Consider the following 19,552-nt stretch of genomic DNA (forward strand, 5'->3'; position numbering starts at 1 on the left):
AGGGTAACAGTCGTCTTAAATCCCCTCCATTTGTTCACAATCTGTCCGACTGAGGATTTGTGGATTCCAAACTGTTTACAAATGGTTTTGTAATGTTTTCCAGCCTGATGAGCAACAACAACTCTTTTTCTGAGGTGCGCAGAAAGCTCCTTTGTCCGCGCCATCATACACATCCACAAACATGAGCTGTGAAGATCAGACAATAACAAATCCCAGATTTTATTTAAAAAAAAACGGCACACTGAACGACACCCGAGTCTCATTACACTGACTGGAAACACTTCTGAACAGAAGGACTCTATATTTAGCCTTTGAAACTAACTTGTAATCCGAGAGGGTTCAGCTCACAGATATGTAATATTGGTTCTCTTTGTATACTTTCAGGAAATCATCTGATGTTTTGAGTCATTTTTAAGCAGAAATGTAGAAAAATCTGAGGGACGCAAAAAATTTCAAGCTTTTTTTTGTTTCTTTTTTTAATATCGTATGACTTTTGGTAACTAATACTTTAATAATTGGCGTATTTGATGGGTAATCCTAGTCCAATATTTATGTCTAATGCAAAACCCCTGCAATACAACCTTTGAGGCTGTAGTTTATGCAGTTTATTATTAAAAATACAGCAAGATGAGTGCACTTGCAGGGGCAACAGCATGTTTTTTCATCTCAAACCAGGTATGTCAGCACCTCAACAACCAAGTAAGTTCTCTGATGCAATCTCATCATGTGTCTCTGGCGCTAGGAAGGTCCAGCAGAGGGAGCCATGACCTGCAGTGTGCAGATGGTTTTGTTTACGTCTGTGCCCCACAGCGTGACTAAGAGTTTAAAAATGTTGTAGATGTTGGGAGTTTCCAATGCGGATTCCCAAAAAAATATAAATCGCAGAAGAGTAATATCAGGATTAGCTTATTTGGGCAGAGTTCAATACATTTCAACTGGCTCTCTTAACCCTGTTCAAGGAGAATAATGTTGTATTTTCAGTGCAGATGCTGAAGATGGGGCCTGTGTTTACTGTGTGACAGCGGTGGAGGTACGGGTGGGGGTTGTTGGTCCTCCAGTCTGATTGGACGCTGTGGAGCTCGGAGAGAGGCTGACTGACTGGGGGAAGTAGAACTGCCAATGTCAAAGGACGGCCCGGATCAGCTGTCGTTCCTCCCCCCCTTCAAGTCAACTCAACACAACAGTGATCGTCTAAACGAGCACCAGACAGAGACGAAGACAGAAGTGACTCCTATGAAGACAGAAGTCAGGTGCACGGCAGCTACTCGCAGTTTTTAAGGTGAGGCTAACGGAACAGTAGCTTTGAGCTAGCTAGCTTAGCTTTAGCTTTAACCGCGCAGGTTGTTCCACAAAGAAAACACTTAATTATCATAAAAGATGCAGGAAGCTAACAGTAGCTAGCCGAGCCGATGCAGCTGCACACATCAGGATTTATATACGAACACACTCAACACTTCGGCTTGTGTTTTAGTGTCCCATTACTGAATCCTTTGTTAACTAAATGACAGGAATGTGTGTCCTCACCTGTTGTTTATCAGCTCAAAGCTAACAGTTAACGGTCTTAATCAGGTTGTTTACATGAAGACCCAACTTAACAGGTATTCACAGTATGTTTGGTATTTCTAGGTGTCCTTTTCCTAAACTGGAAGGTGAATTGCTTCACCAGCAGCAGCAGACACACTGTATGTGTTTTGTTTTTCCACCTGCAGGCAGCATGAACTCCCTCCCAGGAAGAGCAGCTCTGTCCCTGTGCAGGCGCACGGCCGCCGGCGGGATGCGGATCTTGGCCGGTGCCTCGGGTCACCCTGCAGGGGGGCTGCCCGCAGACAGGGCCTCCGTCCAGGCTGTGCGGGTCTGCCACTCCGGCGGGACGAACCGCAAGGGCAGCGTCAGCACCAAGAAGAGGGGCTACGACATCACCAGAAACCCCCACCTCAACAAGGTGAGCACATCCAACGCACACCTGCTGATCCATATAAAGTCTTAAAGTCCATATAAAGACATTAAATATTTTCTTGAGTAGTCAATACATTACATAAAATCTAATTTTATTTTGTGTAAAAGAAAATGCCTGTCATACTTTGTGTCTTCAGATGTTTAGTTTTGTCTAACCAACAGTCCAAAACACTACTGTAGTTATTTTACAGTTGCAAATGCAGAGAAAATCTAAACATATTCACACATGAGAAGCTGATATCAGTTCATTTTGCATTAAAAACCCATTAACAGATCACTAGAATTGATCTACTTTTAATGCATATGACGTACACACGTGTGACCAACCATTATGTTTAGGTTAATGCAGCAAGGTGCCTTAAAATCCAAACATGTGCTCTCATTGCACGTGTCCACAGACAAAACTATGTCCCACATACCATTTGCCATGGTGGTGGAACATATATAAACAGAAAATACCTTATAAGTACCAGACGAATGCCACAGCTTCTGTGTGTGTGTGTGTGAGATAGCCAAGAGGTTAAACCGGCACTGATAGAGATATGAATGGCCTCCCTGCAGATTCGTGTAATGTTACGCTGTCTCATTCAGCATAGTAAATTCTTTTATGGTTCTCGCCGTCTTTACATTGGCATTGGTACAGATCCTGATTGTTAAGCTGAGTTTATTGCTTTTTTATTTTTTATTATGAGGAGGTCTATCACTGTTCCTTCCACCTCTGATGCCCAGTCAGCGGTTATACGGGCTGACTCACCGGTCAGTTTAGTGCATACAGCCAGGAAGTGAAGCCCTACTGAGATAACAACAATTTGAACTACCCAAGCAAATTTTTTTGTGATTGTATTTCCTCAAATTCAGTTTCTCTCACTTAGTCCTGTTTAGTTTGAAGCTGCTTCACAATGAGCAGCTCCACAGGTCACTTACACATAAACCCATTTCTTGTTTTTACAGCCAGAAATAATCAACACTTCAGTAAACATCAAACCCGATCAGCTCTTATTCACATCGATAAAGATCCTTGTTCTCTTTTCATGTGTATGGCTGTAAAGTCATATTACAGGTTTTGTAGCTTTATGAAATCCATGATAAGGTGTGGATAAAGGTTAATCTAATAGCAGTTTCTTGTCCTTGTGTTCACTGATAGTGTGGGTTAATCACAACTGTACCACATTCACTGGTTTACTTTAGCTCTTCTTTGCCTGCTTGCCGGATTTAGTTTAATGTGAGACTTTCTCTATGGTTCTGCTCTCGGTGCCATGACTACATTGGTTAACAGTGGAAACTTTTCCGTCTTCATCCGTGGCTTTGGTTTATTTTCAGAAAGTCTTTCCTTCCAGTTCACTTTCTCTGTTCCTGTATCAGTGTCTCCTTTTAATGACCTCCAGCTGCAAAATAGTTTGCCCGTGCTTTAATGTACAGCGCTGCTCAGCTGTTGAGCGTCTTCCATCAGAACACCCTTCACTTTTAAAGCTCGCGTATCAGCCGCAACAATTGTAAAACGCCCACGATCAAATTTCACACCCGGCTGTGCCAAGATGAATAATTTACCAGGACATGGGCGAATACAGACCCACAGCAAAACGCCTAGAAGGCCACTTTATTCCCCATGTAGGTCAGCGTTTCCTCTGGCCCGCGCGAATCAAGAGGAAGCGGAGACGAGGGAAGAGAGCTGACGGGGGAGTGGGTGCAGGCGTCCTCACTATTGGACAGAATAAATAGATTAAACCTCACGCTGCCCTCCAGTCTCTCTGTGCGAAGCATGCCAGCGCAGAGACAGGAGAGCGGCGGCGATAACTAAAACCAGAAGGCCGAGGGCTACAAGGCTGCTCACCAGAATAAAAGTCCTCCTTTCCTCTTCCCATGTTTTCATGCACAAATCTCAAGGTATAATTAGAAAACATCAAACACACTAGTGTATTTGGGCGTTGGCACGAAACATAAATAACCTCACTGTGTCATGACTAACACATGACTCACTGTGGTCTGGATTTTCTGATTTGTTATTTAGTTTTTGGGCCCGTTCCAACTCTTCAGAGCGTTATATAATCGTCCCTCTTCCTCTGTGCAGGGAATGGCATTCACTCTGGAGGAACGCTTACAACTGGGCATCCATGGCCTGCTGCCACCGTGCTTCCTCTCCCAGGACGTGCAAGTGCTGCGCGTCATGAAGAGCTATGAGATGCGCGTCAATCCTCTGGACAAGTGAGAGAACAGACCCAAACTCACACAATATGAGCCTTCTGTTATTTACTGGCTCACACAGGCTGCAGATGTCGGGTCAGATCTTCTTCAGTGTGCCACATCTGTTGTCTGTGCAGGATCGGTTACTCTAAAAGTTTATTTACTGTCACTTCAGAGCCTCGCAAAAGAGTTCGCAGGGGCGAAGAAGTTGAGTCACATGCAGTCTAGTGAAGCAGCAACATGGATCGGTTCCCAGTGGAAACTCTTGTTGCCTCTCTTGCCTCCTTGTTTCCATGTATTGTCAGGCTATATTTACACTGTAGTGGTTACCAAAGTGTGTTCAGTTCAAAGGAAGCTTGTAAATTCAGCTCCTTTTAAATGTTACGTTATAAAACAAGACTACAGTCAAGTCTGCAGCCATGCTAGCAGGTCTCTTAATGCTTGCCACGCTGTATTAGCAAAATGCTAACACGTCCGCAGTGGCGATGTTAACATCCGGGTGGTAAGAAGGTATAATGTTTATAATCTCACTTTAGCTAATCGGTAACAAACAGTACAGCTGAGGTTAGTAGATGAGTAGTATTACAAACAATACAATACACAAAGTATTAAGTATTGAAGTAATTGCATTTCTGCCTCAGTTATAGCAAGTGAAATGAAAGTTGTGGAAATTATAATTCATCCTGAAGGGGTCACGAATGTCCAACAGACTGAGATCACCATTCCTAGCTACAGCTGAGATGCCAGCATGTCTGAAAGGTATTGAAAGTTGGAGATCTGATGGTGTTGTGACATGAAAAGCCACTGGATTATATTATAGACCATCCTCTGGAGACCATGAATGTGTGTGTGGAGAAATTCATGGTAATATGTCTAGTAGTCTAGTTTTCAAGATATTTCATTTTATAAGTGAAAACTAGAAAAACTCCCCAAACTCATTACGATGCATCCCATGAGGACAAGGAACATTATAGCAAACCATTGAATAGTTTTAGTCTGTACTGACTATAGCTAAAAAAATGTCCTGGTCCTGCTCCTCTCCAGATAGATTGTAGTTACGTAGAAATATTTCCATCACACACGGTCATAATTGAATATGCCGGGGTTTCTGGAATGAAAATCTGTCTCCGTCTCAGGTACATCCTGCTGATGACGCTGCAGGACAGGAACGAGAAGTTGTTCTACCGCCTGCTGACCTCCGACATCGAGGAGTTCATGCCCATTGTGTACACTCCCACTGTCGGCCTGGCCTGTCAACAGTATGGACTCGCCTTCAGGAGGCCACGGTGAGATTAGCACCGTTTGTGTTGGCATTATTTCATACGCTTGTGTTTGCTGTGTCTCAGCGGACTAAAGGTAGTGTACACTGAGGGCGTGTTCTGGTGTAAAGGGTCCCAACAACTCTATCAAAATCATCTTTGCTAGAATTTACACTCCACATTTAATTATTGGGACTTCACTACTCTGATGGTTGATTTTCATGAGTGACCACAATACGTAAAATCAAAATGAACGCACAAACCTAATCTAAACCTGCATCATTAAATCAGTTAAACCCGTGTCGTCCTGCTTGTTTGCAGAGGACTCTTCATCACGATCCATGACAGAGGCCACATCGCCACCATGCTCAACTCCTGGCCTGAAGACAACATCAAGGTACAGACACTTCAAACATACATACCCATGGCAGAACAACATACCCATTGGTAATACGTGTTGGTCTCCGTCCAGGCCATTGTGGTGACAGACGGCGAGCGTATCCTCGGCCTGGGTGACCTGGGCAGCTATGGGATGGGGATTCCAGTTGGGAAACTGGCGCTCTACACAGCCTGCGGCGGAGTTGGGCCACAGCAGTGCCTCCCTGTGCTGCTGGATGTTGGCACAGACAACCAGGTGAACGTGACCTCAGAGCTGTAGGAAGGCTGCAGTCACCATTTATGTGCTGGTGTAGCGCTCCGTATCTGCCTCTTATCAGTAGTCTGAGATTTCACATCAGTTTAGGGAAGTACTGAAGTGATTAAGCAACTTTTTACTGTCTCACTGATCAGTTGCAGACCCAAAGTGGAACAACCACAAGGAGTTCTCCTTTATGGATGGACGATGGATAATTGTTGTATTTTTGTGCAGGCACTCCTCGATGACCCTCTGTACATCGGACTGAAGCACAAGAGGATCAGAGGAAAGGAGTACGACGATCTGATCGATGAGTTCATGCAGGCGGTGACGGACAAGTGAGTAAAAACGCAAATGGTTAAAAGAAGGTGCAGCTGATCCTGAAGACCGACTGATCACTCTGTTCCTCCGCAGGTACGGGATGAACTGCTTGATACAGTTTGAGGACTTCGCCAACAGCAACGCCTTCCGCATCCTCAACAAATACCGGAATCGATACTGTACCTTCAATGACGACATCCAAGGTACTTTAGTGCATATTACTCCTGGTTTATATCAGGCAACAGAGCTTTAATGCTTTCGTACACCGATTAGATTAGCCACAACATTAAAACCACTGACAGGAGACTTTAATAACATTGACCATCTTGTGTTCTGCTGGGAAATGTTTGGACCTGGCATTCATGTGGATGTTACTTAGACATGTACCACCCACCTAGACCAGACCAGGCACCCCCACCCCATAGCAATGGCACTCCTTGATGGCAGCAGCCATCCCCAGCAGGATGCAGCCTGACACAGACACACACACAAAAAAGGGTTTAGGAACAACTCAAAAAAACATGAAGAACAGCAAAAGATGTTGACCTGGCCTCCAAATTCACTAGATTCCAAACTGATCAAGTGTCTGTGGGATGTACTTTAACAAGTCCCAAATCCCTCCCCTTAACCCATAGGACCCAAAGGTCCCCACTGACATCACCTCAGGACACCCTCAAAAGGCTGTTTTGGAGGCACAAGGGAGACCTACAAAATATTATTCATAATGTTATGCCTGATCTTTGGGGAAATTGGTCACGGTTTGTACACGTGATCTGCTCTGAGAAGTCACAAGTCGCTCCACTGTAACGGAGCGCAAGCTGAAATCTTCCTTTGTCCTACAGGAACGGCCTCTGTAGCTGTTGCTGGCGTCTTAGCTGCTCTCAAGATCACCAAGAACAAACTGTTAGACCACACTTTTGTTTTCCAGGGGGCAGGCGAGGTGAGAGGATTCAGTGTTTTATTGAGTAGAGATAAGAGATAAGACAAGTTGAGTAAAACAAGCTGAAATAAGAGACTATGATGCAGATGGAGAGTTGTACTACTTTGTTGTCATTGCCAGGCTGCTTTGGGCATTGCCCACCTGCTCATAATGGCCATGGCCAAAGAGGGAGTAAGTAGAGAGGAAGCAGCCAAGAGGATCTGGATGGTGGACTCAAAAGGTCTCATTGTAAAGGTAACATACCTGCTCACATGTTCATGTATGTAAGCCACCCGACAGGAACACCTGGAGTTTTGAAAGCACATGTTTTACGCACGTACAGGGCAGAGGCCATCTGAACCACGAGAAGATGGAGTTTGCACACGACCACCCGCACCTGAAGACGCTGGAGGAGGTGGTGCAGACCATCAAACCCACCGCCATCATAGGTGAGTTTAGCAGGAAGGTCTTTGCATTTATCTAATGCAGTGAAGCACACGCAGTAGATAAATGTCGGGTCTCTAACCACTTTAAAAGTCACCTTTTATAACCCACATTGTTTGTTTTTGCCCATTTATGGTAATTCCTGCAGTTGTGGAAAAACAGAGAAACGTTTTAAAGGTGAATTTTTTTCCCTCCGACTTACATAACAACTGATAATTTGCTCCCAAATCAACTAATTCATTGAATCCAATGCGGCAACATTTTAAGAAGAAGTTTTGATGTAGCTGTTTGTATTCTTGGGTCTAAATTCAAACTCTGCATGTAAAATAACGGACAGATTCTCCAGACTTTTAATTCTCTCATGATCAACATTAAGTAGGAAATTGTTAGAAAATTACTAGAAGGAGAAATGGAACCAGGATAGAAATTGCAATTTGGAGACTTCCAATCCTGCACCACAGTTGATATTGTTTTGGAGTTTAAATAATTGCTGTTGCACAACTAATCAAATCTCCCTCTGGCATTTGTCCTGAACGCGAAGGCGTGGCTGCAATCGGAGGAGCGTTTACTGAGAAGATTATCAAAGACATGGCGTCGTTCAATGAGAGGCCGATCATCTTTGCCTTGAGTAACCCTACCAGCAAGGCCGAGTGCACAGCGGAGCAGTGCTACAAGCTCACAGAGGTAACGCTCAGCCTGTGTACATTATACGATCCGTCATTAGAAAAAGACAGTTTAGGGTTTATCTCACAAGGATATAGTTTGTATATCTATGCTAAATCTGCATTGCTATGTTAGAGGTATTTATACTCTTTCTTATAAACCCACTGCAGGCTTTTGAAATGCATTATTGTCCTAACTGATACACGGTCAGGTTTCATTTCATTTGGCCAGACTTTAAAGTGACAAATTTGACACCAGAGCTGCAAATATCAGAGACTTTTCAAAGCTTAGCAAGAACTGACCCCCCCGAAAAAGCTAATGAATTTGTCTTTGTGGCATTATGACATTATGAAACAGTCGGTTTTACATTGTTTATCTCCCTCCTCCTCTCTTTAATCAGGGCCGGGGCATCTTCGCGAGTGGAAGCCCGTTCGACAAGGTGACGCTGTCTGATGGACGCACCTTCTACCCCGGACAGGGAAACAACGCCTACGTCTTCCCCGGGGTCGCTTTGGGTGTCATAGCCTGCAGAGTGCGCCACATATCTGATGACGTCTTCCTCACCACTGCAGAGGTATTTTCCTCTGTTACTAAATTTAAGAATTATGACTCTGTTTTAAATCTGAGAGGTAGACCCCATCTCTTCTGCACTCACCATCTACTTTATATTATTTGTCTCAGGCGATAGCTGCCATGGTAACAGAGGAGCATCTGGCTGAGGGAAGACTTTATCCTCCCCTCAGCACCATCAGAGAGGTGTCCTTCAAGATTGCGGTGAAGGTGGGTGATCAATAGCATCAGCTATAATCTTACTCATTATATCTTCTAAAATATATAACGCCGTGCTGCCTGAAAATCCTCAATAGTGTCCGAGGACTGTAGTTTCCTAGTTTTCAGCCACTGGTCCAGACAGTGCAGCGGCTACGTTACTGTGTGTTTAGATGCTTCCAGTGTTCAAGTTATAATCTGAGCTTTGTGCAGGTCTTTAACGCAGTCAGGGGCAGAGATAAATAAACAAATAACAGCTTAAAGTGTGTGCTTTCTTCTCTTATGTTCCACTTTTCTTTATCGTGTTGCCGTGCAGCGCACACACAACAAACAGCGGTAGATGGTGATCCATCGTTTTGAGACAGCGGCTGTTTGCACAATATGCTACGTGTTTATCCAGCGCAGGAATGGTGGCTCGGGACACATGTTGAGATGCATTTTAAAGCCAGGTTTGAACACACGTACTACGAGCTGCCTAGTTGTGGTCAGATCATCCAGGACTAATGGTGTTATCTATTGTGAACAGTGTACACTGACACTCTGTTCTAATTTAAGGGACAAATAAACGACAGACTGAGACTGAAAAATGCCAAATGCCGGTTTACCTGTGGAGGGCCGTGGGTACAGAGCAGCCTAAAACTCTGCACGTGCTCACAGTGAATAACACTGTTGAGGGTTGAATGAAGCAAGAGGAACTCAGTGGTTTGTTTATAGTGACAAATATTGTGAGTTTAAGCCTCAGAGTCCTTCTCAAAGACACTTGTAGAGGGACGAGATGGGGATCGAGCTGCCAAAAGTGTGATTAGTGGATGACCCGCTCTGTTTCCTGAGCCATAGTCGTCCCTTGAGTTCTTAAAGTTCACCATACAGCTGTCAAAAAGCTTCCTAAATGACTGTATCATGTCAAATAACTGATGGATTTGTCTCCTCTGTGTCCCCTTCTGCCAGATTGTCAACTACGCATACAGACACAACATTGCTTCACTGTACCCCGAGCCTAAGGACAAGGAGGCGTTTGTGCTGTCTCACATCTACAGTCCCGATTACGACTCCTTCGCCCTGGACACGTACACCTGGCCGCAGGAGGCCATGAACGTCCAGGACGTGTGATCCGGGCCGTCCCCCTCTAAACCTTAACATGCTGCCCGTGGCGTCACGTGCAATTTCTGCATTGCCTCCTTTCGAAATTTTTCGCAGAGGATTCTTGCCTTTTAGATGTTTTTGTTTGCGTCTTTTTATGAATGTTGGTGAATGTCTGCCCCCCAAACAGTGGTCATTACAATGAAGCGCCAGACAAGTGGTGTAGAATAAGACATTCTATGTTCATATACATAATATTCTTGTTTTGTCAGAGTGTACTTGTTTTTCATATCCACATATCGGATATCTATATGAAGCTTGAACTACACTCCTTTCTCTAGATTTTCCAACTAAGATGCTGCAGTATCCAGCTCTTAAAATAATCCTTGTTTATGAATCAAATAACAAAACAAGGATTCACAATATTGCACAATGCTTGTCGTTGTCTTTACACAACAGAAAAGAGGACTAATTTTGCAGCTTAAAATATAAAAAATGAACTAAGACAAGGCACTACTGAATCCCAGAGGACACATTTAGCTCGTCTCTGTAGCCGCTCCATATTTTACACTCCTCTCATATTTTAACTTTATTTTAAAAGCCCCTTCGATGGTAGGCTCTACTGTTTTCTTGAATGTGTTCAGACGAGGCTTTGCCAGAGAGCCATCACCTGGATGTTTTTCTTTTTGTACACAGTGGCGTGTTTTCCTTTTAGGCTTTGTACAGACCTCTGCCTGTTGTGTTTTTTTTTTGTTTTTGTTTTTGTTTTTTTTGCCAAAGTTACTGATGAACTGTATGTTTTAGAGAATGACGCTGTGCAAGCTTTAGTACCGAGAGATGTTTTCAAAGGGAACATGAAACTTTTTAAATAAAAACCGTTAAAAATGTGTGATTTGTGGGATTCAGTCACTTAGGCAGCTCTTGCAGCGTTGCAGTGGGTTTCTTGGCAATTGACTGCTCCCTGCTGGTGGATTCATGTACTGTTTTATTTCTGTGAGGTACTGTACACCGGTTAAGCATAACATTATGACCACTAACAGGTAAAGTAAATGACATTGACCATCTTGTGACAATAATAATGTTCTGCTGGGAAACTTTTGGGCCTGGCATTCATTCATGTGGATGTTGTTTAGACATGTAGCACCCACCTAGACCAGACCAGGCACCCCCACCCCATAGCAATGACACTCTTTGATGGCAGCAGCCATCCCCAGCAAGATGCAGCCTGGCACAGGCACACACACAAAAACGCTTTAGGAACAACTAAAAAAAAAAACATGAAAAAACAGCTATCTGTGGGATGATCCACAGAGGCCCCTCCCTTCAACCCAGACACCACAGGACACCCTCAGAAGGCCCATGTCCATTCTCTGATGAGTCACAACTGTTTTGGAGGAACAAGGGAGACCTACACAATATTAGGAAGGTGGTCATAATGTTATGCCTGATCGGTGTATTCACTCATTGTTCCCTGCACATGGTCTAACAGGAGGCATGTGACAACAAGGAGGCCGCTTCCAACTGATACCATAACAATACCAGAAGAATATTTCCTGTTTATATCATGTTATTATATCATAAGCTGTGTTATGCGGTTCCACAATAATGTTGAACGAGAGTTACTGCCATTATGACATTTAAGTTTATTGAACACAGGCTCCGATAAGGAAAAGACATCACAACAAGTGTATCGCCAGTGTATGATACCCAAATGTTACAATCCATGTTACAATATAAAAGTTAAGCAAACGTGTTGTGCACAGTTCGTATGCCAATGACAATGGCTTCCAAATCCGCCCGTGGATCGCTCCTTTAAACGTGTAGAAAAGCACACATGCTGGCAAACATGAAGGCGACTCGGCTCATGTTGATGTAAAGTGTGTGATAAGTCGGCCTCTGATTGTCGCCAGGGACAAACAGATTTGATACCAGACAGGCACATTTGTTCTCTGCGTCGTACAGACATGAAACCCCCGCCTGCTCTAAAGTATATATAGTTTATAATGAGGATGTGAAACCTACAGCCTTACTGACTATATAAAATACCTAGAATTCAGACTTGTTAAGTTGGACACGCTGAAAGGCTGAGAGTCTCTGTCCAGAAGAGATAAAAGTCCAACAACTATTAAAGGTGGAGGATTTGTCTATTAAATACATTTAAATGTAATTTTTTCAGCTCTTGAGCTTAAGTCCTTATCATATTTTGCCTGCTATAATGATTAACAGAGGTCGTGTTGTGTGGTGTAAACATATACAAACATATGAAACTATAAACGGAAAGTGGGCGTGTACGGTATGGAATTTAACCGCAGTGCTGTTGATGCTATTACAGACAGAAAGCTGTACTTGAAGTGCTGCTTCACATTAAGGGACAGGTTATAAAAAGCAACAAACAGTGAATTTGGCTCAGGACGAAACACAGAACAGCCTGAGAAAATTCTTTGACACCTGAACTCAGGGAGTTCAGCTTTGGCAGAAAACTAAAATGAAAAATGTTCCTCTCTCTCTCTCTCTCTCTCTCTCACACACACACACACACACACACACACACACACACACACACACACACACAAAACACTTTGGTAACAATAAAAGCTGAGCAGTACCAAAATCTTTGGCATTGCCAGAACAAAATAATGTGTGGGTTTTAAAGTTATATAGAACAGAGATGAGCATTAAAAAGAAATTACCGCTTTTGGACCTTATTTCTGGCATAAAATACGACCGTTTACTCACCCATATAACTTCGGTGTCATTTGGAGTTGTTCCGACGATATTTAGATCTGTGTATATCCATCTAGTGGGAGTGACTGGGGCACTGCAACGCAGCCTCTAAATAACGCATTATCTGCCACGAAACTCAATCATTTCACCAATATTTTGTCATTATACACTAGTGCTATTCCCCGTTGAGTCCGGAGTTACCTGTTGTCTATTTGTGGACGTGCTGCAGTTTCTTTGGCCAGCTGTTCCTCTCTCTGCCTCCGCATCCTCTTTTCAACGAGCTCCTCATCCGTATACTCTGGCTTAAAACGGTAAGGACGTCCATCATAAGCAAAGTCATCGTCCACAACCTCAGAATCTGAAAAATATTCAACCATGTTGCAATAAACTAGCAGTAGCAAATTTTCGGTAAACAAGCGGTGTGGGGTGAGCGCGGTGCTCAGAGATGACATCATCCAGGTCAGAGGTTAGCAGGTCAATCTACAGACCCCGGGTAACTCCGGACTCAACGGGGAATAGCACTAGCGTATCATAACAAAATACTGGTGAAATGAACGAGTTTTGCAGCAGATAATGCGTTATTTAGAGGCTGCGTTTCGGTGCCCCAGTCACTCCCACTATATGGATATACGCAGATCTAAATATTGTCCGAACGACTCCAAATGACAACAAAGTTATATGGGTGAGTAAACGGTCGTATTTTATGCCAGAAATAAGGTCCAGGTTGTAAAAAAACGGTAATTCCTCTTTAAAGTCTGGAGAGTGTCTCAATGGGAACGGCATTTAAAGGGTATGCAGCTTAAGAGAACACTTATGTGACAACAAAGAAGGAGTGTCCGGAACTGTAGAACAGACTGATTAACACAATAAAATCCCCAGTTTCCTTCAACAACAAACCCACGATCATCGCTGCATTTTTAATTTTGGCTGTTCTTGTTCTCTGGGCAAATGTAAGACAAAAGCATGTCTATCATGTTCTTGACAATGACTGGAGGAGGATGCAGGGCATGAGGGAGGTGGTGTGCCAAACTCATCTGCCAGGCGTCCACCACCAGAACGTTCAGTCCCTTGAACATGGCCCTGAGCACCTTGTCAAGCTGCAGCGAGTACCAGTCGCTGTTGTAGAGACTCACCTCCTGGTCCACGGCTTGGAGATTGGCTGATCGGATCACTACGAGGGTCCCCGGCGCTCGGTCCATGAGCCTCACCAGCGCCCGTCGAATGTGGCGAAGCCGCCGTATGTATACCTCCACTGGAAAGGTGCTGAAGTGGGCCCAGATGCTGAGGACCACCACGGTGTTGGGGCCCCCGGAGAGGCCGTCCAGCTCGTTTGAAATGTACCGCAACTCACTGGACATGACGGTGGTAAACCGGATGGGAGGGCCATGACAGCGGTACTTCAAGAGAATATTATGGGTGATGTCTACTGCCATGAATGGCCCGACATTTTTAGGACTGTGCAAGTTGAACTCCTTTAATTCTGGATAAGATGCAATAAATTAAAGTTAAAATGAAACGGAAGAGAGTAATTCAGGATGAGACAAAAACACTCACCTGGTACAGAAGCAATGAGGTACTCAAACCACTGGCGGACAGTGGAGTCTCCGTACATGTGGATCACTTTGTTCTTCAAACACTTAGAGACGGAAGATGACTGATTAAACTGACGCATCGTAACGCCAGCTAGCGGCCTCCACGAGTCTTCATAGTAATATCCAGATGGTGCTAAATTGTTTGGTTCTGGTTTCATGGTGCTGTTTTCTTCCACTACTTCTGTATCTGATACAAGACGAGACGAATGAGTTGACTGGAATAACCCAAAGAATGCACAAACTACAAATGTCACTCTGCAGGTATATCCTACCTTTCTGTGGCAGCACATTGATTCTGTCGGGTCCTGAAGCGTGTATGTGAACTTTGATGTTTACACCACTAAGACAAAAAAACAAAAAGCAACACATTGTTCACTGTTCCAGTAAAGGCTATCTTTATCTACTGTCTCAAGTATTTAGACTTCCTCACTCAATAATTCACTAAAACAGAACTTTCAGGGAACTTTCTATCTGTGGACTACGTTCTGTTGAGAGAAATCAGAAGTGAAAGTACTGACTGGTGAAGATTTTTGACCATTGTGTAACTTCTTGCTTATGATATTTGAACATTTATTCAGTCGCCTGGCATCTAATTAACATTAACCCTAACCCTAACTGGCATCTGGAATGTCTAATTGACATCTAATTGATATATATGAGCAATATACAGAACCAACCAGACCATACATGGAATCCTTTCTTAAAAACGTACGAGATTAAGAGTGGACATAATTGTGACAAGTGATGGATGAAAATGTATTCTACTGATGGGATTACGGTCTGTGTTTGGACACAATTATTGTCAGTAGAGAGAACAAACCTGATACAAGAAGACACGGTTGTTTCCAGAGCAAAAGTACCTTAGTTTTTGATAAAGGGCTGTGTCCAGCCCCATATGTTAATGAGGCACCACACACTATAAAAACAGATGCGTGACACCACAAAATCAGTCTGAACTCGCATAGTACCAAGAATCAGACTCGAGTTTGTATGATTTTAAGAATAAACTCTACCTGCATCAAACTTTGACTTCTCCAGTGATTCTTCTCGACTTTGAAGATATTCCAGATACCAATAGACTCCAAGAACCTAGATTACGTGTTGAAGTAAAGAGGTACAGGCTACAACTGGCCCTGCCCGGTACCTCATACTTTTCTTTGACAGTTCTTCACATAAGCAAGCTGGTCTCCCTAAGACCATAGATGATATATAAAGATGGAGGACAGTTCCCCAGAAGTTAATGGTATATCAGAAATGCTGACACATGCAGCCAGCGGTGTCCTTATAGCTTACATGGTGCCCCATAAAGTGAGACTCTAGTCCTCACTGCAGTGGCACAGGGTTAATTCCAGCTTGCACCCTTTGTGTAAGCTCTTGCTTCATTAATTCCTGCCTTTCTCCAACATTGACTATCCAGTAAGGGCCCAAAACGCCAAAAATCATGTGGCTCCTCGGCTGAAGGGGTCACAGCTGGTGGCAGGACATCATCACTACGCCTCTACCACATGTTCATTACTGCACTGACCCTGGTTGCAAAATATTCCCTACATTTGGAAATAATTTTAAGAGGGTCAGAGGAACTGTTGATGGTGTCCAGCTATACTACAATTACTAATGTGCTGGCTGGTATATATTCAGAATAAACAAAGAATGAGCTATGGGATTAGTTAACTCTACGAACCTTTGGAAGAGCAGTGCTTCCTTGTTGGTGATGAGGTGTTTCAAGTAGCCTCCTTTGGCGTGGTTGATTCTGGTGTCACAGCTCAGCATCTTGGGCTTATAGCAGTACCAGGGTTCGCCTGTGTAAAGGTCTGTGTAGTTGCACAGGGGCTGCTGGTCAGGGGGCAAGCACATGTTGCACACAGTAGTTTCCGACAAGAAGCCCAAGCGGAACAGGCTCTTGAAATACACCCGATCAGGACGTTCCTCCCTCAGCCGCCGCAGCACAGCAACGGCCTCGCTGGAGTGCACCAGCGTTACCTCAACCTGCGCTGACCCCACCCAGAGGAGCGGGAACAGAGCGGAATAAAATCCATTCCTGTGGTCCACCACCGTGCCTGCTACACCTGCTCCAAGCTCCGGAGAGTGCAGCCTGGCCAAGATAAAGTCCCCGCCGTAGCGCTTGGGACGACCATGGAAGTCATGCATTTGGACGAGGGCCTCCAGCTGGTCCCCAACGTGCCACTCTCTAACTCCCTTGCTGGGAAGGATCGCGAAGAGGCTGCGCATGGGGTCGCTAGTGTGACGGAGGGCGGTAGGTGTAGAGTGACGCGGGGGCAAAGGCCAGGCGATAGACTCCAACAGGTAGCGCTCTTCCAGTTCATCTTCAGGAGAGGGTTTCTGGCCCAGATGGGCACAGAAGGTGTGGTTGTGATGAAAAGTTGGGAGGTTCTCTGAGATGAAGGACAACTGGATCCTGTTCTGCAGCTGATAGAGGGCTGAAATCGTGTGGCAGTTCCAGTTCTAAAGAGAAAGAAAGACAGTTTAGTAAAGAGTAGAGTGGTTGGCACACTATGGACTAATGAGTAATGCAACCAGAAAGAAAACTATTTTAATGTGCGTACAATCCTGATCAGGGGTGGAGCTGCACGTTTCAACAGGATTTTTATCAGACTGAGAGCATATGGGTTGCATTATGAGAAATTTAGGATCCAGTATGTTTGGAATTAGACCAAAACTATGGCTAAAATACTAAATAATTTGGCTTCTGTTGCTTTGATATTAATTTAATATTTGTTTTTCTTTTTGTGAATCCCCACAGTTATGGAAGATTAACACAGAATCAGACACTGCGCAGGCACACTGCAAGAGGAATGCAAATCGTTTTAACATGTGGGAATCGCTGTATTTTTCCATCATGCAGCTGTGTTTTTCTTAGTAACTCTGCCTGGATGGTTACCCAGGGACACTTAGTACCAAGGGTGCTTTTGTCCCCATGAGTGAAGCAATCTTGTCAAAAATTGCAGATTTACTATCATTGTTTGGAGCACACAATTTTCCTACTTTCATGTGGGGTATATTGGTAAAGCGCTGTAATGTAAGTTTTTCACACAATCATTACACATGGTTTATGCTTTCAGGGCCCGTGCCTGGGAGCCACACAGATGGCTGAAAGGAGAGAACAATGTGACCTCCAGTGGATAAGAAGCATAAAACAGATCTGCACTTTGTATTATTTGCCCATTTGGCACTCCCAATGCTTGGTGCTTTGTCTGTGCTGTCAGCCCATCTACAGATGTTGACTTAAACACACAGAAAGACTGGCTATAAACCTTTAACTTGTGTACAGTATATTTAGACTACAACTCCACTGATAATGTGCAGCATTGGTCCAGAGATACTGCACATAACAGACAGTTTAACCATTTCCCACTGGGGACAATAAATTCATTCAACCCCACTTCTCTCCTCACCTCTACAGTGTGGATGTTGCTCAGCAGGAAGATGAGGCCAGACAGTGCTAGGAAGAGGAAGATGAGGGCATATTTGGACAGATTTCGGTACATGGTGACCTCCTTCTGTCTCCCATGATCAGGTCCTGTCTCACACTCTGCCGTCACTGCGATGACGATGATGCCGTCTTTTCATCTGCGTCCATAAACACTGTCATCAAGAAGGTTCTGTTGATGTTTGTAGAGAATCATTTGAGATGACATGAGATAATGCTGATACTCTGAATAAGGTTTGGTCCCAAATACATGTGTACAAGTAGTTAAGTTTCTGCTTAAATAATAACATTTAAACAGGTTACATTACAAAATGTGTGACGATTGAGATTGAGATCATCTGGCAATGTGTTGAACAAACCTAAATCACTGCAACAAAGAAATGGTTTGTTTATGTGGTGAAGCTGAAGTGAGTTTTACATTTTATTGCTCATTATTTCATCATTTAGTTTAGTTATCTGTGCTGACGTCCTCTGGGTACAAGGTATAAAAATAGTTTGGGGAAGAAGGTCGTTTTGTACATGATTTGATTTGTTTTATAATTGTAATGTTTTAAGCTTTACTTTTTCTCATACATTATAATCTGGACATGTTCTACACACATATACAGTAAAAATAAGTGTGTCCAATCTGCAAAGCCTTCTATTGGTAAATATTTGAGACAGAAATACACAATTTCTACATGACAACAGTATACATCTGGCAGCTTTTAAGTGTTTTGGGAAAACAATCAAAGCAAGTGGTCCACTTTCAACCAGGTTAAAACAACCTTCCTGAGAACATGAAGTTGTCTGCGTTGTTAGAGAGGAGAACAGCTCAGAGAGCAATGCAGAAAACAAATCTCTTCTCAAACAAACTCCATCCACTCAAATAAATCTACGCATTTCAGTGTATAATTTGCTCTGCGTCTGTGCTGCTGTCATATCAAAATTAATGGAGACAGCAAATAGACTGAAGGATATCTGAATAAGACATTAGTGGACAGACGCTGGCAGTGTTGCAGAAAACATTTCATGTTTTCTATCTAATCTGCTCGTCCCATCTATCTAACCCATTCCACAGACGCTCTGCGAGCATTTTACTAAAAGCAGTGAGTTATCTAATGCATGCTAATACAGCGGATTTGCTATCTAAACTAATACAGCTTGTAGTTAAATGGTATTTTAACCAAAAAATAAAAAAATAAAAAATAACAACAAAGCTTTGTTGTTATTTTTTATTTTAGCTAGCTAACTCAAACCCGAACTTTTGAACATTCGTTTTTAAAAAAATACAAAAATATGCAAGGCCACTGAAAATCAGTGTGACTAATTTGTTTATGATAAAATAATACATATATAATTTTCATATCAAATTTTAGTAGTAGCTCAAATTTAAATATACATAAATATTTAAAAAGTTATAATCCGAGAATTTGCTTTAACAGTTTATGCTTAACAGGATTAATGTATCAGAACTGTTGCCTAACGGTTGATCGATCTGTCAGCTAACCGTTACAGTTTAAATCATGGCTTTGTATATTCTGTCTCTCTCTCCATATATATGTATACGTCTGTGGTGACGTA

At 43.3% G+C, this 19,552-nt stretch overlaps 2 protein-coding genes across 3 annotated transcripts; one reads left to right on the forward strand and one right to left on the reverse strand.

Moving 5' to 3' along the window:
* The first annotated feature begins 1,044 nt into the window (after positions 1-1,044).
* LOC311487955 (NADP-dependent malic enzyme-like) lies at positions 1,045-11,112 on the forward strand. The gene is made up of 15 exons (XM_084544428.1): positions 1,045-1,279; positions 1,710-1,942; positions 4,025-4,158; positions 5,274-5,423; positions 5,718-5,793; positions 5,869-6,030; positions 6,265-6,368; positions 6,445-6,554; positions 7,194-7,291; positions 7,412-7,525; positions 7,614-7,719; positions 8,256-8,398; positions 8,778-8,951; positions 9,059-9,157; positions 10,094-11,112. Exons 2-15 carry the CDS (start codon positions 1,715-1,717, stop codon positions 10,253-10,255), a joined length of 1,860 nt encoding a protein of 619 aa, XP_084400554.1. The 5' UTR covers positions 1,045-1,279; positions 1,710-1,714; the 3' UTR covers positions 10,256-11,112.
* Positions 10,376-18,465, reverse strand: LOC311487957 (NXPE family member 3-like). 2 transcript variants are annotated; one of them, XM_084544431.1, is made up of 5 exons: positions 17,955-18,465; positions 16,223-17,004; positions 14,814-14,881; positions 14,504-14,722; positions 10,376-14,429 (listed from the first exon to the last, which is right to left on the reverse strand). In XM_084544431.1, exons 1-5 carry the CDS (start codon positions 18,045-18,047, stop codon positions 13,867-13,869), a joined length of 1,725 nt encoding a protein of 574 aa, XP_084400557.1. In that variant the 5' UTR covers positions 18,048-18,465; the 3' UTR covers positions 10,376-13,866. The 2 variants fall into 2 exon arrangements, with proteins under 2 accessions (XP_084400557.1, XP_084400556.1); XM_084544430.1 differs by having other exon boundaries at positions 14,504-14,728.
* Positions 18,466-19,552: the final 1,087 nt, after the last annotated feature.

Source organism: Chelon labrosus (genome assembly GCF_963514085.1).
Source record: "Chelon labrosus genome assembly, chromosome: 5".
Classification (NCBI taxonomy): domain Eukaryota; kingdom Metazoa; phylum Chordata; class Actinopteri; order Mugiliformes; family Mugilidae; genus Chelon; species Chelon labrosus.